Here is a 22925-nt window from a genome sequence, read left to right as displayed (position 1 = left end):
TGTATTGCCAGTCCCCATACCTGCCCTTACCAAGCTCATGCCTCCAGGCAAGGAGTTCAGGGTATCTTCCATTCCCTAGCACTTGCAGTGGTACCCGTATGTCCTAACCTCCCTCCCAAACACATCTCCTGGCTGCTCATCCAAGTCACTTCTCTGCAAGGTCTCAAAATCCTGCAGACACAGTGACTGTGGTGTTCATCTTCCTCAGCTTCCAGGTCCCACTTCATGCCAGCAAAGCAAAGTTCTGTGTCAAATCAGAAACATGCTATAACCTTTCTTACAAGGTATGTTAAGTATTTTTGCAGACCAGCTCTTCCTTCCTTCAAATACTGAAATGCAGACACCTCTGGGTGGGATAAAAACCCCATACAGCATTAGTTACTCTGACCTCATATTTTCCTCATCAGCAGTGCTTCTTTTGTGGCATTTGTAACTCTTTGTACGTGCTTCCTGTCCCAGTACAAGAGGAGCTGGAGTGCACTAACAGGAGACGCTCCCAGACGCAAGCAGCTTTTCCATGATGCTGCTTGCAGCCTGTACTGCACACTTCAGCCGTTGTCCCAGCATTTTGAAGAAAACCATGGCTCCTCAGCCTATCATTTCCTTGCCCTCCACCACTAGTCATGTACTCTTCTCTGCCTGGGCACAGAGCCCTGTGCCATGCAAGCTTTGTGGAGAAAAGCGACCGTTAGAGATGTATCAAAATTAGGCAGAGTGGTAGATGGAAAATAGTTCTGTTTTGGACATTCACCCACATGCATACATACACAATTGGCTGCCACCTGCCAATGTTTACAATTTAAGCTGGTTTTTGCTTGCCACAGGCACTGCTGTCACCCTGTCAAGCTCACACTGCCCTCATCCTTAGCATTACCAGCTGCTTATTCCAATGTCATAATATAAAGTGAGTATCTCCCTTCAAGATAAAATAGAGTGCATCCTATATTAAAGCAGAGTGCATCCTATGGTTGAGTTAATGCAAACATTAACAATGCTGAAGGAAATACAAAAAACCAAAAAAAAGATCACATGAAAAGTGTGATTCATCACAGATTGCTGAGAGGACCTCAGTAACACTTGAAGACGTACATACACGCATATCCACGATGCCGTCACACATCAAAGTGCACTAAATGCTGACAAGAAACATATAAATCATCAAACCAGATAACAATAAGAATCATACATCATCTGGAGAGGCATCAAAACATGCAACCAGAAACACAGAGCAAAGAACAATGCAATGCAGAGTGCAAACCACAGCTACGGATCTCAGTCACCAGCAAAGGGTATGTAGGAAAATACTGCCTGGAGATCAAACATATGCTGCTCAGGGTGAAAAAGGAGTAACTCCTCCTGACTTCTAAGTTTTTCTAATTTCAAAGGGGAAACTGGATGTGATGAAGAAGGCCCAGCAGTAAGTAAAGCACAAGTGAACTCTCCTCTCATGCTTTTATACCTACAGTTTCAAACTCCTGCATGTCCCTCATGTCAAAGAGCTTGGTTCCAGGATGCGTGACAGGGCATTCACAGGACATCAAGCCAGAAAAAGGGTAAAAAAATCCAATACCTGGGGAAAGTGCTTTCTAGCAGGTTCCCATGAGGCAGTGTCCCACCTGGCTACAGCCATCTTCCCTCTCTGCACTTCACACAGTTGCTGCAGCTGTTTTGGGTGTCATACTAAGCAAGTGCCTCTGGCATGTGGGGCACAGAGCTCACTGCCCATGCTCTGCCACACTATTGCCAGGGAGGCAGTGGGTCTGAAACCCCTCTGTCCTTGGCAGGGATGGAACTCACCTGCTGCCTATTGGTTGCTCTCCGGTGTTAGACTTCTATAGACCCACTCCTTAAATTCCTCATAAAGCTTCACATAAAGGATTTCGTGTGTTCATCATTCCTTACCTGGTTTAAGAGGTCAGGTGGAAGCCCTCCCATCCTCAGGGATGTACTGAGCCTACCTGGGAAAGGGGCCCTGGTCTTTGTGAAGAGGACAGGGAAAGGAGTCCCAGGGTGATCTGAGTGTCAGCCTGTGGCAGAAGAACAAGCCTTGGGAGTGACAGAGACCTTGCTGGGGCAGCAAGGGCGTGTTGGTGGCTGTAGGCAAAGACCTAGCTGCGAGGACCAAGCAGCCCTGGGGAGCACAGTGGGGAAACCTTTTTTACTTCTCTTTTGTTCTCTCTCCTTGCTCAGAATTGTTTTTTACTAAAAAAAAAAAAAGTATTTCTTAGTTTCTATTCATGCTTTCATTTCCAGCTGCTAGCTCTGCTTTTACACCAGAAATTTAATTTTTAACGGACATGAGGCTGCAGTCCTGTCCTCAACTTGCACATTTAATCTAACTCCAGCAGCTCAAGTAGCTCCAGTCAGAAACACAAAACTGACACAAGTCCTCACCACAAGTCCTCCAGGCCTTTAGGTTTTAATCTTGATATTAATGGGCTAGCTAACTTTGGAAATTAAAGTATTATAGTTATGATATGATTATATTTCATTTCCTTCCAAATGTAAACCCAAATCACCTCAAGTATTCTGCATAAACCGCTGACGGTTTTGTGTGCTCTGTGGCAGGCTGCAATTTATATTGCTTTTGGGTTTGCTCCATTTAAGGGCAGTAAAGACTATCTGTCTATAGACATAGTAATATCTGTCTATAGATATAGATAGTACTTATTAATTACTCTCTATCTTCCCATGCAGACTGTAGCCATTCATTTCTAATGTCCCAGCCACAGCTATTCTGTCACAAATCTGCTGTACCTGCTCAACTGTGTCTCTTCCCTGCCTCAGCCATTCCCAGATCCTTCCGTGTTCTGTCCAATACAGGTCATCACCCTGTTCATGAGCTCCAGTGCATGTTAACATCCAGCTTTCTTCCTATTAACACTGAACAGTTAACGCTGTCAAGCTATGCCACTGCTTCCCAAGCCTTTCAAGTTCTATGTGAAGAAGGGTGTCAGGTAACTGTTCCCAGCCGCTGGCACGCTATCTGTGAGGGGAGCTCGGGGCTGCCCCACATCAGACATGGCCAGCCCCGGCCACCTCAGTAACAGACCCACAACAGGCCCCCTCAGCAAGGCTGGTGGTGCCTCTGTGAAAATGTGTTTAAGGCAGGGAAAGATACTGCCCAGGACTGAAGAGGGGAGACAGAAAGGTGGGAAACAGCTCTGAGGACAGAGGGGGAGTGGGGAGGCCTTCCAGGCACCAGAGCAGGGATTCCCTGCAGCCTCGGGGAGACCACGCAGGAACGGGGTAGGACTGCAGCCCATGGAAGGACCCAAACTGAGGCAGGGAAGGAGGAGTGGAGAGAGGAACTGTTATGGACTGGTCCCAACGCCCACTCCCCTGTTCTGCCTAGGCGGGGAAGGAGGAGGCAGATAGTTACCTGGGAATGGATGTGTGAAGTTGAGCCCAGGGGAAAAGACAGGTGAGGAGGTGAGTGGAAGGTGTTCTGTCTTTCTCACTCTTCAAATCTCTTTCAATTGGCAATAAATTAGTTTCCCCAGATGAAATCTATTTCGGTGGTGAGGGTAACGGGTAAACAATCGCACTGTCTATCTCAGTGTGCCCCCCTTACTGTCTCTCCTTGTCCTGTTGAGGAAGGGGAGCCAGAGTGTCTGGGTGGCCATCGAGGAGCTGGCCAGAGTCAACCCACTACAAGTACCAAGTGCTATTTAAACTTCTAGTCTTAAAAGGTGTGTGGAGTATTCATGTAGGATGTATCACTTCTCTAGCATATTCCAGGTGAGAGTTTGAGTACACGTGGCTCAGCACCACTTGTTCCAGAAAGATAAACTGGCCCTGTTCAGCACACAGGGACACTGAGAGGAAACAAAGCACCTTTGGTAGAGACACGTTTGCAACGCTGGCAGGGCCTTTGGAGACCACAACCCCTTGCAGTGGTGGGGGCAGGAAGGGATTCCTGATAGTCAAGCATGCCCTGATGACTCAGTAACCCTGCACAAAGCTGGGGGGTTACTGGAAGTCAGCATGGGTCTTCACCGCCTGCCCACTCCTTTTATGCTCAGCAAGAGAGCACAGTGGTACTTCAGGTTTCTGTGTTCAGTGTGCTCTTCAAGACCACAGGAAATAGCACTTTTAAGAAGTAAGTCTATGGGGGGCAAATTTTTTCTCTTTTTTTTTTTTTTTTCACAGAGGAAATTAAAGAATGAGAGGAGTAAAAGCAGATAAAGAGAGACTGAATTTCCAAACCAATTGTGTGACGCATACGGCTAAGAGACAATTCAATGGTTCCTCAAGAGGTTTTCATACCCTAAGAACAAAAGCCCCGTTAAGCAGACTTGCAGAGGGTACAAGTCACTAGAAAAGAATCACAAGAAAAAGGAGATCAATTTGGTCACAAAGAAGAGATAAAACTTAACAAGAAAAAGCAGCAACACTTGGTGTCTAAGTGAAGTTCCTGGAAAGTCAATGATATAAGACAATGAACATCAATTTCTTCTCTAAGCCATGTCGCAAAGTCATGTAGCCTTATTCTCTCTCTTCAGAGGGCTTGGTGTACTGATTCGACCTCACTGCAGGCTGGTGGAAGGCAGAGGTTCACCAGTGTCACCATCTCCTTACACAGTTTTGATGCTGGTCATAAACCAAATGTGAACACTGTGGAAAAGTTAGCAAGCTTTTCTTCAGTTTCCCATAAAGTTAGGTGCCAAGCGTGGTTTACAGGCAATGAGCTGAAACACGGAGAAATGGAAGTGCTGCTGTGAAGTGCCATTTTCATGATTTTTTTTCAAAGAATTCAGTGGTTGTATTCCTTTTGGTATGCTCTGCATTCATCCCCAGCAGGCCCAAACAGTGGTCTTGAGCATGGCAGCCTGGATGTTTGCCACTGTGTCCCCATGTTCTCTTATCTCATTCCCCTCAGTGTATCCTCCAGCTCCCTCCAAGCAATATGGCTGGATTTTTGTTTACTTGTTTACTTTGTCTGCATGAAGACAAATGAGGATGGTGGGAGGAATGATTCTAGCTGAAATGATAGTTAGACTTTTCAAGCCTGAGGCCTGGGGGAGAGGAATCAGCACATGGAGGCAGAAGCTCCCAGTACCCAGTGCTGCCTGTGGCCACCATCAGCCCTCAGCAAAGAGCCTGGTTCCAGCAGGAATGGATACTGCTGGTGCTCTGTTCCCTGCCAGGACAGGTTTGCCCCTGTCCCTCAGTACAAAGTCCCAAGCCCATTTTCAGGCTCTTGCATGCTTTCTGTTTCTCTTCTCAGCCTGTCTGATGATCTAGCACAGTAGAAATTATGAGATCCACAAGATGGTTTCTGCTACAACCTGCACCTAGAAGCTTTTCTTAGTGGCATTTCCAGCATGAGAGTAAAGGAAAGGGACTTCTGTGGCATGGTTTTCCTTGACAGCCTAAGTAGACTAGATGCCTCTAGCCTTCATTGATATATATTGGGGAAGGCACTAAGGCATAGGTTCCCCCAGACTGGAGAACCATCTCTGTATCTATTCCTCTCCTATATGCACTCTGGGATCAGGGACCACTCAGGGCAGCACTGGTACATCTCTTGTAGCACAGAACTGATGGTCCTACCAGGTCTGAAACGTTTATTCTGTGACTGGGAGCACACTAGATCCACTGGCAATGTGGATGCATAGACATGACAGATGGATCACACCATGTCTTGCCACTGAACTTCCCCCCTGTGCAGAATAAAATACATGTGATATGACAAAATAAACATTTCAAGGGCAAGGAGACAATACCTGAGAGTGGTTTGAGCTGGAACAAGAAATTACCACCTTCTTCTCTCCTTCAACAGCCTTGCCTAAGGCACATCCTCCAGCCCAGCAAGCAGGGTTTCCACAGGATGCGAGTGGGGAGTTTCAAGCAAACCTTCAAAACAGTCATTCTTTACTCTTGCTGTAAACTCGCACACTGTGGTGGCAGAGAAGCCCTCACAAAAGCTCCTCACTCAAGTCCTTGGCAGCTCAGATAAACAATCAAGCACAGCTGCAAGCAGGAAGCAGAAATGCCCCTCCACCCCCAAACTTCAAAGGATCTGACAACATATCACATTTGCTATGGCCACAGCTCTGCTAACAGACAATAGCTGGCTAAGCCACAATAACTCCTTATCACATGCAAACCTTAAATTCTCTCTCAGCAGCAAAGCAGTTCATATGTACAGTCACACACAGCCTGGCAGGACCACTCATGGCTAGGACATGCATCGCATAACAGCAAGGAGCATCACAAAGTCTGCAACAGCACACATTTGCTGCTTATTTAATAACAACTATCCAGCCAACCTGCCCCCACTCAAACCAAGTGCAACAATGGGATTTGTCTCCTGAATATGCTGAATTTCTCCTGGTCCTTTCCTGTCCAATCTGAGCAGGGAATTAGAGCAAATGACGTCCATCCTTTTTTGTTGCTAAAGTATTTCCCATTTTCCATGGTCTGGATTTCTCTTTCAGGACTTTAATGAAAGACAAATTTTGAATAGCTGTTCCCCATGCAAAAACCTTAGCAAGGAGTACAGATAAATAGAATGGTAGCCAGCCGCTCTGTAAGCATGTCCTACAAAGCTTGTGCTGAGACTGGGCAGCTTGTGCCAGTGTTTTGGTTGACCCCATGGTAGCTGAGAATTGCACCAGCTATAAACAGATTGCCCCCTGCTTAGGGAATTTCATGTTCACCGCATCTCCAGCATGAACAAGTAGCCTGTAGACTGTTGCAATTAAGAGAGACAAATGTATCTCTCACATGTCCTTTTTCCTGAAATCTTTTGCCTCTGTGTTGACATAAACCTCAACAGCAGCACCAGGAGAAATGCATGTCCCCAGCACAGGGCTCAGGAGAGCACGGAGTCCAGTTTTGATATTCATTCACATGGCTCAAAAGTCCAGCTACTCCCCTGTCCTGTGCAGATTTCCAAGCTGAACATCCCAGGAACTAGCTGCTCAGCAGCCTTTCACTCCCTAGGAATGACCTGGCAAAGGGGAACTGAAGGAATCCCTATCAACAAAAGGAAACTGGACAAGAAGACTTTTTCAGTTGTTTTTGAAGGAAACTGGTTGTGTGGTATGGGAAAAAGAGATGCAACATCTCTATGATGGTTTGTAAGTCAGGGAGAGAAGCTGATTCTTTGTAGAGTGCCCTGAATCATATGGAGTGTGCTGAGGAATGGTGAAACAACTGAGGCAGGGTAAAGCTTGCTGGGTTTGTTATTCCACCTACAGCTTTTTATGTTTGCTACCCAGAGGAAAAAAAAACAGTTTATTTAAAAAAGAAAACCATCACACTTCACAACAGAAAGCTTGTGTGCCTGTTTGTATGACTGCTGATGTCCTGGCAGAGGTAAACAGACAGAGCACTGCCTCCTGGTAGGATCCTAAAGCGGCGTTGCTGGTCACACCAAGGCAGGGGCCAGGGAACTGAGCATGTCTTCACACCTTTGTCTGGTGGAAGATGCCACTGCAGACACTGCCAGCAGTCTCCTGCACCACAGCCTGCAGTCCCACATCTCCTATGTCAGGGCTTCGCTCGTGTACAGGGAATGGAGCATCTGATTCTCCCTATTACCCTGAGAGATGAATCAGCAAGAAGTTGCCAAGTTTTTCTTCTTTTCACTCTCTCTCTTTTTTTTTTTTAATTAAAATCAACAAGAAATTCACATATAACTTGCCTCACTTTGCATCAGAACCCCTCCTCTCCCTTTACTCACCTTATCCTCTCGTTTGCATTAAACCTCAATCACTTAGTCAGGCCTAAAATGACACTTTTGTAACCATGATGTAATATGCCCACATGTCAGAGTGCCAGAAAAATAACAGCAATATTTAAATTAACTCCCTTCACCTTTTCTCCCCTCTCTTACCACTAGACAATGCTCCTTTCCAAACGGGTCAAAATTTGGCAGTCTTTACGTCTCTTTACAACTTTACTGGAAGAAGCAACCCCACAAGACATTGTAACAGAAACTTAGAAAGCCCAAGGCTGGCTTCAGGTAACAAAAATAAAGAAAGAAAGAAAGAAAAAAATCAACCACAAAAAAAAAAAGCCAACCCCAAAGCAACAGTGAAACTTGTCAGATCAAATAGAAGGTGGTTGTCTGAACTCACAGGATTTGAGTGGCTTCAAACAGATCAATTCTTTCATTCTTACTCATGCCGTCTCTTCTCCCGGAGAGGGCTACAGAAACAGTCACACATAACACCCCTCAACAGTGTGAGTTCCAGCTAACTACAACAAGCTGTGAGGTTTCTGAGCCAAGATACGCAACTGAGCAAGCCTGCTGAGAGCCAGTCCATGCTGTGGCTCCATTTCTTGTCTCTGACACGCTGATGCCTCAGCACATGCAGAGGACGTGCTGGAGACCAGCAACTGTTCTTTGCTTTTACACTACAGGTGCCCTGCATGCCCTTGCTGTGTACCAGTTACCTTCCTCCCCATCAGGACTGACCATGAACTGGTAAAGAGTCAGGACACATGGATGCAATATGCAGTATTGGTATGAGGGATGCTAGCCATATCTGGCAGGGCACATTTCTTCCTCTCTGACCAGGATTTCTCCACTGGGGAAAGCAGAGCTGTAGCAGGCTCTGGCAGGGCTGTTTGCCAGCACACCACCTTCCGTCTCAACAGATACCTCAAACAGCTCTGTGAGGAATGGTACCCACCACACAGCAGTACCCACTGTCACACCAGCTCTTCTCATTGCTTGTCCTGCCTCACTCTCTGCTGATACTCTGTCTCTCAGAGCCCATTGAGCATCCCTTTGCTTCCACTGTGTTTTTGCTGCAGAAGTAGCAATGACCCTATTCACACATTCCTTTCTTATAAAGCAGTCCCTTTTACCACCTTGGTTACTATACCAAATATAGTCCAAGAGCTATTAATAATGGCAGCATTAAGTAGCAATTAAGTGGTTAATGTTAACAATGAGTACATCACTACAGTTCATTGGCTAAACAGATGTCTTTACTAAAGCCACTGAGGCACAAGCAGCCTGTAAATTGACTCTATACAGTTTGAAATTGTAGAACCTTGTCAAGCCTTAGTTTGAATCTTTAGCTGGAGACTGCAGGCTAAGTAGTGGATTTGCTCTGGGCAGTTCAGAGCTACCTTTGAGGAAGAGATCACAAAGCAGTAACACTGTGTCTTACTTGCAGCCATGCTATTGTCCCAAGACAGTCACAGATGCTCTCTCACTTAGGAGCAAGCCTGGCAGCACCTAGCTTTATCCTGCCAGGATCAGCCAGCTCTGCCCACCTTAGGAGATCCCAGCACTATATATAACATGAGTGTCACTATATATAAACGAGTGGCACTGTGTCACTGCCCCTGAGACATGCAGATCTGCATTGCCTTTAGTATTTCAGATAAAAAGACTAACAGATCCCTGCCCCTCCCAGATGTGCAGCAATAGCAACTGCTGCATCCTGCCCCAGAGCTAACTACATTCACAGCCTAGATGAGCTACTGTGTGCCAATTTATACAAATCTTTGGGATCTTTCCAGCCCCACACCAATATGGTACCAGCAGAGACAGTACCATCTGTGTGAGATTCCCCTGGGCACTGCACCCACTGTCTCTCTCTAAGCTGCTCACCAGTAAAGAAAGTAAGCATGCAATGTGCTTGGCTAGTTTTGCTACAGAAACAGCTGCAAGTTTGAGGGCACATGTACATACAGATGCCTACTCCTCACTTGCATGCCCGGTCACTAGAAAAGCAACACAGCACCAACAGCAATCAGAAGAGGATAGCAACTTCCAGCCTTTCCTGGCAGGGTCTAGATCCAAGCCTCTGTCCCTGCACTATGTGGTTTGCCCCCCTGATACTAGAGGGAATGGGAGCAAGAATAAAGCATAATTCAAACAAAAAGGTCCCTAAACTTTGACTTTCTGAGGGATTTTCTATCCTGAGAAATGCAGTGGAAATATCTGAGTGCAGCAACACTTGTGTGAGCAGAGAGATGCAGCGTTCACTTCACACTGGCCATACTAGTGGCTAGTCTACTTCCATGTTTCAAAGAAATAAGTTCCCCTGAAGCAAGAAACAGCAAACCACAGGACACACATCACTGAGCTGAGAGCAGCACCACCGAAAAGGAAATAAAGGCTGCTGAAGAGCCACTGTTTGCTGTGACCAACATCAGAGTTTCGAGAACTTTGGACCACAAAGATGATGCGCCTTTGTGTACTGCCTGGTGGACAGGTGGCAGATAGCCTTGGGGTTAACACATGCAGGGAAGAGCTCATGAATCAGAAACCAGAGTGAGCAAATAAGGGGCTTTTAACACCAAAGCACCCCTTCCTTTCCTTGACCTTCAGACTTCCACATCAGAAGGGCCATGTGCTAGGGCCAGGGGGCACACAGAGGAGTATGATGCCTTTGGGGATGGCAGAACTTCTGCTCCGCAACAAGTGTCTGGCTCTACTCAAGCTGAAGCCTGTGTTGTGAGATCAGTCACCTTCCTGATGGCCAAACTGGGCTTGGGCTGTCTGGTCTGTGCTACCCACATCACACCTCCCTGGTTCCCAAATCCTGATGTTTCGATGCTGGAACCCCAAAGCTCCATAGCAGGGACACTGTGCCCTGCGAAGCAAGCAGCAAACTGGGATCAAGCTCCCAAATCGCTGTTGATCATAGAGACCTTCAGGACTTTGGGTCACTGCAGAAGCCTGCTGCCCAAATGAGGGGAGAACAGTGTCACTTACTAGAAAAATATACCTTTATTTACCAGATGTGTTTTATTCAGGAGAGAATATCCCCTGATAAGGGGGCCAGCCATAGCCATACTGTTTATGGTGGCCAGCATGCCACCCCACCTGCACCATACAGAGGGTGACAGAACCAGTTTCCCATGGGGGACCCTGATGCTTTGAAAAGACAGAAAGGGGGCTGGAGATGCTGCTTTCATCTTGGGCCCCATCGCTCTCCACCACTATGTTGTTTAGGTTCTGTCAGTGGAGCATGTGGCCTCCCCACCAGCCCCTTCAACACAGAACAGTCATATTTTCTCTCCAGGGTTGGGATCCCCCTCATGGCCCTGCTGCTTTGGCACATTCCTTGCAAGGCAGTGGGCACGAGTTAAATAAAGGGGTTGGGGAACATTTTCTGAGATGGGCACAGTCAACAACACAAAATGTACTGATGGCACCAAAGTAGCCGGCTAGCAGGCAGGTGCCTGTTGTACATCAGTCACAGTGCTGAGTGCCCAGGCAGGGTGCTTAGTCATAGCTTGAGATGGGTAGAGAGACCTCTGCACTACTTGTTCTCACACCACCACCTGCGGTGTGCCATGGCATGGCACAGCCCAGGCACCTGCAGACAAAGCTTTAGGGGCCTCCACGCTGCCTGCCTGCTGCTCAAGCTCACCAAGGCCATGGCACCATGTGGGGCTGCTGGCACCAGCATCTTCTCAGGTAGCAAGTAACTAGTTTCAGTGGTGTTTTCAGGACACTACATTTTGAGTTTGTTGTTGGGTTGCTTTTTTTTTTTTCCAGAGGGGAAAATGTGTGATTCTCTTCAGGTTGGTGTAGTACAGCCCTGGTGCTTCTGAGAGGTCTACTTCCAAACCTTTACCAGTTGCTTGAGGCTTCTCATGCTGAAGACCAAAACATGGTTTCCTGGAGAACTTCATGGGGCAAGACCCTGGCTTTGCCACTGCCACTCAGGCAGCACTCACCACTCACGCATATTTGAGTGTGTCTCATGGGCTGCTGGCCATGCTCCAACAGCCTCATTCAAAGCTTAAATAAGCCAAAGAATGTCTTGGATTCCTCAAAATTAATCAGAGAGATTTTGGAGACATTGACATGCAAACTGTCCATCTTCCTGAGCTTGAATAAAGCCCCCAGGTAGCTTTTCCGGGCCCATGTTTTCTGACCTGTACAGTAGTTGATGCCCTTGTCCTCCATCAGCACATGGCTACCAAGCAAGGCTGGGTTTTTCTTGTAGACGCTGTGGGTCAACACCTGGCTGGTGCAGACACTGCCTCGAAAGAGCACGTTGGAATATACAAAGTACAGACCAGTCTCATTGATGATGAGGCCCTGATCACGGTACTGAATGCCGTTGGTGAAGGCATGGCCAGAGATGGGTTCCCAATCCAGAGGGAGGTCTCGCTGGTCCGGGTTTCCTGGGAGCCAGAACAAGATAAAAAGTGCAGTAAGCACAAGCAGTTGTGTGATTTTTTCTCAAGTGACACCCCAAGTCACAACAAGTCAGCTGTTCTCCAAGCCCTTGTCTGCAGCATGGAAAGCCTGTCCTCACTTCAGGCTGGTGGAAGCTCTCACCTTCATCTCCCTCAGCTGCTTCCGACAGCCTTCTGCCCTGCACACCCCAGATGCAAACCAAAGACAGAGCCCTCATTGAAAAGCCTAAACAAGGGGAAAATTTTAGCTGTGGAGTAACTTCCCAATGTCAGAGTGCATCTTACCAAAGAAAAGCAGGAAAGCCTGAGTGAGCTGTGCTCCTCACAGCTATGACTATGTCACCCCCTCACCCCAGCCATGTCTGCCCTATTCCGTGCTCCCACATTTTGCTGGCCCCTTAGCACATACCTGTTAAGTGTGCTGCTTTCCTTGCTTCATTTTTCATTGACTGCTCCTTCTGCCCTGCACAAAAATAGGGAAGAGTTTAGCTGTGTGCTCCATGGAGAAGCCAGTCTAGAGAGCAGAAGAGAGACAACCAAGAAGCTAAAGCAGGGCAGATTCAAAGCAGCACAGGGAACGTAAGCACCATGGCTTAGCACAGGAAGGCAGAGTAGTGCTTGAGCAAGCACTGCAGGGCAAGAAGAGAAATTTAAAAGGAAGAGCTGCAGCAGAGAGCCCAGATGTGATCAAAAACAAGGGGAAAGAGCAAGAGGAGCTTCCACCTTAGAATGGCTCAGTTGGTGAGCTCAAGCAGAGGCCTCTCATGCAGGATATAGGAGAGGGACAACGCTGCCCCTTTATCCAGCATCTCTGGGCCACGCAAAGGTAACTGCTCATTTTCTATCATAGATGAGCCTGCTTTAGTGCCCCCCCTCTAGTCCAGCACTACCAAGGGCAGATGTACTCATGGCAATGGACTTCTGTTTGCTGACTACCAACCCTCCTCACAGCTAGAACAGAGACGCTTGAGACATCCTGCAAACCATTCCACTGGCCAGGCAGACCTTTTCTTCAGAGACAGAACACAGCTGGGAAAATTCTGCCTTCCCTGGAGCGCTCTGTTTCCCTTGGAGAGATGGACTTGGAGAGTGACTTCATATTTGGATCCCATCCCCACTCCATCCTTCCCTTCTCAGCATCTCCTCCTTTAGACCAGTTCTCTAGCTTTATTTATTTATTCATCCCCTTCAAAAAATTCAGAATTGCTACTTATAGCTTATGTTCGGCTACTGTGGTCAGACCACTGAACGTCGAGTTAAAATGACAGCTCCCCCTTCTCCTAAGCAATAGATTGCAAAATTTATCAATACGGGAGTTGATGGGAACCAGAACTGCCCTTTCCAGAGAATTTTGCTATTTCCAAAATTGCTTTAATGCAGTATCGGAACATACTTGAAAAGAAATTGACTTTCCTACTAACCAAAATCCTCAAGGGAAAAAAAAAAACAAAACACCTTTCCAGATGTAGCAAAAATTGTCAAGAGATGAAAAATTCCTTTAGACTTGGCCGTTTTCAAAAAGTGATATCCTCACTGCTAACATTAACAGGAAATGTAAAAGTAAAATAATAGTTTTGAAGTTCAAAATATTATTTTTAAATTTTTCCTTTCAGATTCAAACTCTTTGGGTTTTTTTCCTTGTCTCTAAACTGGATGAACATAAATTTGATAGGTGGACCACTTGGTGGATAAAGAACTGGCTGGATGGCCGCACGCAAAGAGTTGTGGTCAACGGCTCAATGTCCGGCTGGAGACCAGTAACGAGTGGTGTCCCTCAGGGATCGGTGTTGGGACCGGTCTTGTTCAACATATTCATTGGTGACATGGACAGTGGGATTGAGTGCACCCTCAGCAAGTTTGCCGATGACACCAAGCTGTGTGGTTCAGTTGATATGCTGGAGGGAAGGAATGCCATACAGAGGGACCTCGACACGCTTGTGAGGTGGGCTGATGGCATGGTTAAACTTCATGATGTTGGCAAGTGCAAGGTCCTACACCTGGGTTGGAGCAATCCCAGGCACAGCTACAGGTTGGGCAGAGAAGAGATTCAGAGCAGCCCTGTGGAGAAGGACTTGGGTGTGTTGGTTGATGAGAAAATGAACATAGACCGGCAGTGTGCGTTTGCAGCCCAGAAAGCCAACTGTATCCTGGGCTGCATCAAAAGGAACGTGACCAGCAGGTTGAGGGAGGTGATCCTGCCCCTCTACTCTGCTCTCGTGAGACCTCACCTGGAGTATTGTGTGCAGTTCTGGTGTCCTCAACATAAAAAGGACATGGAACTATTGGAACAAGTCCAGAGAAGGGCCACAAGGATGATCAGGGAACTGGAACACCTCCCATACGAAGACAGGCTGAGAAAGTTGGGGCTGTTCAGCCTGGAGAAGAGAAGGCTGCGTGGAGACCTTATAGCAGCCTTCCAGTACCTGAAGGGGGCCTATAGGGGTGCTGGGGAGGGACTCTTCATCAGGGACTGTATCAACAGGACAAGAGATAATGGGTTTACACTTAAACAAGGGAAGTTCGGGTTAGACACAAGGAAGAAATTCTGTACTGTGAGGGTGGTGAGGCATTGGCACAGGTTGCCCAGGGAGGTTGTGAATGCTCCATCTCTGTCGGGTGGCCTTGGGATGGCCATCTTGGGCTACATGGTCTAGTGCAAGTCATCCCTGCCCATGGAAGGGGGGTTGGAACTAGATGACCTCAAGGTCCTTTCCAACCCTAAGCATTCTATGATTCTGTGATTCTAAATTAAATTTAGAAAAATTGGCAGTTTCTTGTGAGAAGCTATTTCAGTGAAAATGACATTTATAAAAGACACCTCCCCAGACATATAATCAGGCTTTTCTCAATTAGCTTTGGCTGCAGTGAGAATTTGTACCAAAAGGGTTTAGAAAAAAAAATAAAAAAAATGGATTCCCTACCCCAAAGAAAACTAAATCCTTTGCATCATCCAAAAATATTAAACAAGTTAGAAGAGAAAGAATTAAGATGTGCAGTGCCCATCGCTGTTGTCCGTCTATTCATGTTGTTGCTATAGATTAGGACAGCCAGAAACCACTTCTACAGCAGAGCATCTCCAGTACCGCTGCCCCACTGGCCTGGGGAGTCCCAAGGTGGAGGCACACTGTCCCAGAAAGCTGTTGCTGACACCTCTAAGCACTACAGCAGGTAGAGTACAGGACAACATCCCCACCATCACAAAAAGAAAGATCTTTTTTCAGCCAAGCAAGTGAAATCAGCACTTTCATAGCATCAAGCTGTGACCCTGCCTTTACCCCAGGCAAGGAGAGGGAAGAGTTCAACAGGATCATTCACACATGCTGTCACAGAGGAGTTCCTCCTCTATGTACATTAACTCACCTATGAGTTTTTCCAAAGCTGGAGGGATGTGCTCACTGCTGGCAGACTGTCAAAAGAGAAGAGTCACAAGCTGTCTTAGCAGAGTGAGAACACAGGGGCATCACCTAAGCAGCCAAGGACTGTCTTTGACAATGGTTAATTCTCCGTGCTCATACGAAAGACCTTGCTGCACTCAAAGACATCCAAATAGACCCATCAGTCCTCTTGCAGTAATAAGCACCCCCACTTACATGGCAAACATTTAAATGTCCCTTGGGGATCTTTGCAACACTTGAGCACCTCAGAGCCAATTTTCAGGGTTTTTTTCCTGTTTCCCCAAAGCCTCTGCAGACCTCACCTCTCTGAGTTCAGCCAGTTCCTTCTCCAGGTGGAATATCTGAAACATGCTCAGCCCCACTCCAGTGAGGGCCAGCAGGAGCAGCAAGGAGATCACCAGAAAGCCAGTGCTCCTCCTTTCCCTGTTGTTCCTTGGCTTTCTGCTCCGGTCAGGTACTGGTGGTGGGAAAGGAGCGACGGGGGGTGCTGGAGGGCAGGAAGTATTTGCACTGGCACAGCCATCCACCCAAAAGATCTGAGGATACACGTAGTTCAAGTTCTGCTGCATGGCCGGGAGCGGGATGGACTGGACGTGCTTAGCGTGATCTTCCATGTGGCAGCCAAAAACTGCTGGGGCTGTCCCAGACTGAGCCTTGGGGGAAGACACAGATCTACCTTTATACGCCTGCATCACTCCAGCAGAGAGCACCCAGCTCAGATGCTGCAACTCTACAAAAGCCTCAAGCATCAACCCCAAAGCGTTTCCGCCCTCAGCTGCAAGTTCAGGGTACCCGCCTGCTCCTCCCACAGCGAGGCAGCAGCACCAGCCCGGCGGCAGATGCTCACGCAAAACCATGCTCGGGAAGTACATGCACTCACATGCAAGGGCCACGCTGCTAACTGGGGGCTGAGTAATCAGCACAGCGCACATCCACCAGCCAACCACCCTTTCCAGCAGCCCACTCGGGAAGAGACACCTGTTTTTCCACCGCAGTGTCCTGGATGACAAGCAGAGCACCCTGCACAAGAGGGGAGAGGCAGAGTTGAGGACTCCTCAGCAGAAAGATTAAGACCTAATCCCAAATGCATCTATGGGTGCTGGGGAATTGCTTAGTTCATACAGGACAAATTACTTGCTCCTCTCCGTTGTACATCCTGCCTTTTCCTTGGCTGCTCCATAGGGCACAGATTGTGAGTCACAAAACACCGGCCACAGACACCATCCCACTGTTAAAAACCGGTCTATCAGAAAACAGGAAGATGTCAGCGCTGCAGCCACAGCAGAGCTACCCCATTAACAGCCCACTTAGAGCAAGCACAGTGGACTACCTTCAGCCACACCAAATCACTGCAGGACACTAGCCAAGCTGAAACAGTGGTGTACTGTAATGGGGAAACATACCATGTCTCAGGGCACAAGCAGGCTCTTCTGGCAGCTTCTGCTGCCCCTCTTACCTTTGCAAATAGTATCTCAAATCCCACAGTCCTCTTCTAATCTGAAGAAGTCTCAGATAGGGAAGGCTTTTTTTATCATCTCTTCAGGTCAGCGTTGAGCATTGCAGCGGGACCTAACCTGGCTGAGTAACTTAAGAGTAAAGCCGAGGGTAGACACTAGGCTACTTATCTTGATAGAACTTCTTTTGCCTTCCAAGAAAAGATTGAGAATTCAAGCCATGCTGCAAGCACAAGCAGTTACAAGAGCTCATTACAAAATCTTCATGAGACAGGGCAAGACAGGGACATTTCCATTCCTCAATTTCCAGTTTCTCAATTTTCATTCCTTATTGACTGCAGATTTCTAAGGGGCAGCAATGAGACTTTCCCACAGAATTACAGGCGCACACAAGGGATTACAAACAGCAGTTTGCTCTTTCAATTCTTGCACTTATGTTGAAGTGTGTATTTGGGATAGCACATAAAAACAGAAACACTACAAGAAGAACCTGGAGATTTGTCTCTTCTGTGGCAGGACACACAGCCTTTAATCTTGAACATCAAAACTGTGGTCTGAAAACAACATGCTTTAACAACATAAATATGCTTTTTTTTTTCTCCAAACAGGGGCTCAGCTTTGCCTCCAACCACACCAGTAAGTCAGACGTGTCCTCAAAGCCTTGCCTGCACCACCAGACACCACACTGCTTTTTGAAGATGTTCACCACAGCTGTTTGTTGCAGAGTGATCTGCAGCACAAGAGGTTTCAGCAATCCACCTGGCTCATCCTCATACTTCTAGGTTTCTGACATAAAAGACACAAAAGCAACATAATTCCAGCTTCAGCAGTTCAACCCTGGTCATGCCTACCCTCATTCTGCACCTTAGAACAGCACACCCCAGATGGCCCAAGATCCTCATCCACTCCCACAGTCATGACAAGAGATCACAAAAAGGTCTGGGCTTAGCCCTGCACCTCCCATACCACATGGTGAACCCCAGCCTGCTATCCAGTGCTGGGTATGGGGAAAAAGAGATGCCTCCATGGCACAGGGAGCCCAGAGAGACAGCAGGATGGCTGGGGAAGCATCTCTCCTGCCAGGACACTCTCCACTACCCTACCTGTGCAGCTCCCCAGCACCACTGCCTGAGCCACATGTGAGGGAACTCACCAGCCACTGAGGCACCTCACTCAGTGGGCAGTGCCTGCACTCCCTTGCTATCAGAGCAATGAGCACCAGGTGCCCACGACTCTTTCCAACACGGACATGGGCATCAGAGTTCCTGTTTCTTTAATGCCCTCTGTGGCCCATTCAACTGTTGTAAAATACAGTGATGGCCAAGAGCAGAGACTGAAGCTCAGGACTTTGTCATCTGGAGGCATTGCTGACCAGCATGCCAGAAGTCATTGACCACACAGCTTTGCCTGGAGATCTGCTGTCAAGTTCTTCCTGACACTGACTGCTTAATGCAGATAGTTTATCTTGGTGGGATTGAAGGTACAGTAGCAGTCTCCCTTAAATGTCAGAAGAGCACTTATTTCTCACCCACTGCTTCCTTTTTTCACAAGGATGCCTTTTTTGATGGGTGGGCGAGAAGGCAGGGATGACTAAAACAATGAAAGCCATTTCAGCCACAGCTGCTGCATCCTCTCTTTTGGATGGGTAGATCAATAGCCTGCTAATACCACATGCTGTGGCAAGCCAAAGATTGGGACTAATTACCATCAAATGACCATCTTTTGGTGCATAGGATACTTTTAGAGACTTCTCCCTTCCTAGCACACTCTACTGTGCAGGTCCTGCTGTCACACTGTTTCCCCTGTCACCATCTTCAGAGATCACCAAGATGATATGTGCTGGAAGACAGGGCAGGCAGAGCTGTGGCTTTGCAGTGTGTCATGGCACCTACAAGCTCTGTTCTGCTGACTTCCTATTGCTCAAGCCACATGCAACATTAACAAGGCTATTGAAATAATTGTGAGACAATTTGCTGTAGGTAGATACTTAAGTCACAGGAATCTATTTTGCTAGAGAACCTAGAGACAGAATTTAGACAAGCCTGACCTTTCCTAAAACATGGGGCAAGGACAGCTGGGCAGGAAAGGAGGACACAAGAAGGACAAAGGGGGTGGTCAGATTTGTCTACGTGCCTCCCTATCCTCTCTTCACTCAGCCTGCAAGATACACACATTGTTTTCAGCAGCCTCATGTCATTTGAACAGGAGGGAATATTTCCAAGTGGAAATATTCCATATCCCCTTATTAGAGAATCAATCCCCTTTGCCAAGAACAGCAAAAGACAAGCAACAGTTAGACAACAAAAAAAGATTTGCTCAGAACTCCTACCATCGCTATCTCACTCCCAGAGAGGCAGAAGCTGTTATTAACAACACACACCAAGTTTATGTTGACAGCAAAGAGAATCAGCCAGCAGCTAGATGTTTCTATCAGCAGATTTAAGGACAAAAGGATGACCTGCTTGAAAGACACCAAAGAAAAGGACTTGAACAATGATGGAGATCTAATACTCAACAGAAAATAATACTATAAACAACCAAAAAACTGAAGTGTGAACCACTGGTGTATGAGAGACTCTCATTGGTTTCTGGGCAGTCAGATATGTGTCTGAAAGTGATTAACAAATATTTCCTATTACACCAGTGACTAGTGGAAATGCTAAAAAGCAACTGTTAAAAACCCATAGGGCTACGTAAATTGCACCCAAGAACAACTGAAGAAGTTGAGAATCATTTGCATTCAAAAACCAGGATTCAAAACATTAACCCAAGATATTAACAGCCTTGGCAACCTTTTGCAGTCCCAGGCTAAACTGTGCCATCAGACCCAGGAGAGGCAGCTACTGCAAGCCCAGTGAGGATTAGCCACAGCGGGCAGAAGAGATGGGACCCACTGATGCTCACTGGTTGGTACACTGGAAAGAGTAACGGAGCACCATGTAGGACAAAGCTTCTGATTTTCCACCAGGATTGTCCTCAGCACAATGCTACTTCAACACCTTTACCAAAGATCTGGAAAAAACTGGGCAACATATTACACCAGCAATATTTGCAGATTAAAATAACTGGTAAGAGACCCTGAGTAACCATGAGGACAGAGAATTTTATAAGAAGGAAACAAGTCTAGAAACAAAGACTACAGATAAAACTTTAGGTGGAGAATAATATCCTGGAAAGAAAACACAGTTCTGAAACTGATAGAGAGGATACCAGCTGTACACAAGCTTCCAGCAGGGAAAGCCCACGGGCTTCCATAGGCACAAACTCACATTTAGCACTAGACAAGTAGAAACAGCCCAGAACCCACATTGCATGGTTGTGTTCAGCTTCAGAGGGGCTCAAGCAAAAGTTGCAATAACTGCTGGACAGCAAAAATGTTCAACTCAGTCCATTCAAGAGCAGATGGGCAGGGAGGGACAGACTGTGTTAAAAACCTGTCAGAGGGGGATGATTTCCAGCAGCAGAGAGCTCTTACGTTTCAGGGAAAAAACCCTCCCAGGGAGCCACTAACCGGCAGCCAAAGCTGAAGGAGTCTGTGCAAAAAAACTATGGATTTTTGACTGAACATTGGAACAGAGGCTCATGAGGAATGCCTCCAAAGGCAGCAGGATCTCTATCCACTGAAGACTCCAAGGAGCGTGGAAGACACTGGAATTCACCCAGCCTTGCAGTTAGCACTGACATCTTAGTGTCATCTCTTTATTACTTGTGGCTTTTTTATTAACAGTTCAGTTTCCCAGATGAGGGTGATGCTTTTCATTTTCTCTCTTCGCTAGAAGCATTTGTGGCATACGTAAAGCCACATGCTGGTGCCAACAGCTCATGAGAGAGACATTCACATCGAGAGCAGGTTTCAAAATCTGCTTCTAACAGCTCTGGCCAGGCATTAGGGTGCTCAATATGGTCCTCTTCCAGTGAACAAGGTGCTTTGTTATCTTGCTCACCGTGAACCCCAACAAGTAGACAGCAGCACCGGGTTCAGCAGAAGTGGCACAGGACTCTGACCCGAGGCAGGAAAGAATCCAAGCAGGGAAGGAGCCAAAGCAGCTGAGAGGAAGAACTGAAAGCAGCAGAGCAAGATTTTCTTTTGTGTCTGTAACAAAAGGGAAGAAATGAGATATAGTGGTTATGAGATAATGGGACCTATTGCTTAAACAGCCGAGAAAGAGAAGCCTGTCATTTCAAACACATAATAGCTTAGTCACAGAACAAGGTGGTGTGGTCAGCCAGAGGTGGCAAGGAAAACCACAGTGAACGTGCAGATGTTGATTTCCTGTCCAGCCCAGTGACGGTTGAGAACTGCATTCACAAACCCTTCACAGCAGGACCCATGCCCTGGCTCTGGAGATCACCAGCTGCCTCTGACAGCCAATGTGGCCTCATTAGCATTTGACAATTTTATTCCTCCTTGGCAGCAGCTGTTCCCAGCCCATAAAAAAAAACAACAAAACAAACACCCCAAAACCAAGCCCACCCACCCAAACAAGAAATAAACAACAAACCCCCTGGGATCTACCCTGAGATCCTTACTGAGTTCCACCAGGATCACATATAGCTGTGTCACTCAGCAAATTCAGGCCCTATGGCATCAGTCTGGCACACAGAGAGCCCAACACAAGAGTGCCCATCTCATTTCACAAGCACCCTGACACTAGTGACCTACTAACTTCCCAAAACACCAAAGGACCTTCATCTGACTTCCCTGGGATTTTGTTTCTAGCTGCTTTCATCTCCATTCCCTACCAAAAGCCTTACCTCTAATTTGTGACTTAGTGACTCTAATGAAAAAGCAGAAAGCTCCTTGGTATCTCCTTTTAAAATTACTATTCTTAAATTTGAGAAGGGATATGTAAGACAGATTCATGAGTTTTGCCACCCTTTCCTAAGGAAGCATTTTATCTCAACAAGCTCTGGGAAAACTCATTCTTCCCATGCTATTGCAAACCCCCGTTACGGCTTCAGTAGCGCCTGGTGCTGTTTGACACTCAGGGTTTCCAGGAGATGAGACACGCACTGGTGGCGCACCCACAGCACCCTGTGGTCAGGGCTCTATACTTGAATTGTTCCAAATGAAGTGGAACATGTTCGTACCTAATTATGTGAAGCATGCTAAGCTGTTCCGTCTTGTATCATCTCACACTGTAACTTGGCAAGAGCAGAAGCCACACAAAGACACCATGCATTGTAGTTCTCTACTTGCCAAATACCACACCGCTGGTAGAGTTTGCGTATTTTAAAAATACTGGATTTCTGCTCTGACACTTAATGTATATAACCCAAATACCTCAATTTTGGCAAACACGGCTAGTAATTCACTTATGAAATGTGTTGTTTTGTGATTATCCATCCTCCCATGGAAACCTTCGTGCTGCTTAAGTATTTTTTGACCCTGGGCTCAAGATATGCCCAAGGGCCACTACTGCATACGCATGCTGGCTTACACCAACAACTATTTAACCTTACCATATAATATCACAAGATGGACTAGGCCCTCCCTTTAATGATCCACACAATCACAGGAATTTGTCAAGGTTTGTAAGTTGTCTTCGTTAGAAACTATTATGTCTCTAATAAAGATTATGACCAACTAGAGAGACTTAATTTCACCAAAGAATCAAGTTCTGAAAGCTAGAGTCAGTATGACATTAATAAAACTGGAAGCAAAAAGTGACTCAAGCCCACATGAAAGGATAACATTGAGCAACAAGAACTTAGACACGATGAGCTTTTTTTTTCCCCCCTCATTTTTTAAAGAGTGGTTACAAATACTTAAAAGCAGCAAGACAGCAGCAGGTGGAAGCTGTGGTTCAATCTCCAGTCTATTGACAGAATAAACTCTTGAGTTTGCAGTAGCACCATCAACTCCACAGGTTCATTCAGATGCTGGCTTTCTTGACAGCTGAAGCATAACCTACACTTTGATTGGGAAGTTTAGAGCTAGATAGTT

The 22925-nt window shown here is 46.7% G+C and overlaps 1 protein-coding gene across 2 annotated transcripts; it reads right to left on the bottom strand.

Annotated features, from left to right (window-relative positions):
* Nucleotides 1-7245: 7245 nt before the first annotated feature.
* Nucleotides 7246-16536, bottom strand: FASLG (Fas ligand). 2 transcript variants are annotated; one of them, XR_009964321.1, is made up of 5 exons: nt 15827-16536; nt 15490-15535; nt 12539-12592; nt 10687-12114; nt 7246-7534 (listed from the first exon to the last, which is right to left on the bottom strand). XR_009964321.1 is itself a non-coding variant. In XM_062616183.1 (4 exons), exons 1-4 carry the CDS (start codon nt 16454-16456, stop codon nt 11720-11722), a joined length of 1125 nt encoding a protein of 374 aa, XP_062472167.1. In that variant the 5' UTR covers nt 16457-16536; the 3' UTR covers nt 9074-11719. The 2 variants fall into 2 exon arrangements, 1 of the variants encoding a protein (XP_062472167.1); XM_062616183.1 differs by lacking the exon at nt 7246-7534 and having other exon boundaries at nt 9074-12114.
* Nucleotides 16537-22925: the final 6389 nt, after the last annotated feature.

The sequence above is a fragment of the Pezoporus occidentalis genome, unplaced genomic scaffold (assembly GCF_034315485.1).
Source record: "Pezoporus occidentalis ecotype Australia unplaced genomic scaffold, CSIRO_AGI_Poc_V1 ctg189, whole genome shotgun sequence".
NCBI classification, from domain to species: Eukaryota; Metazoa; Chordata; class Aves; order Psittaciformes; family Psittacidae; genus Pezoporus; species Pezoporus occidentalis.
This window is presented reverse-complemented; position numbering and strand designations above follow the sequence as displayed.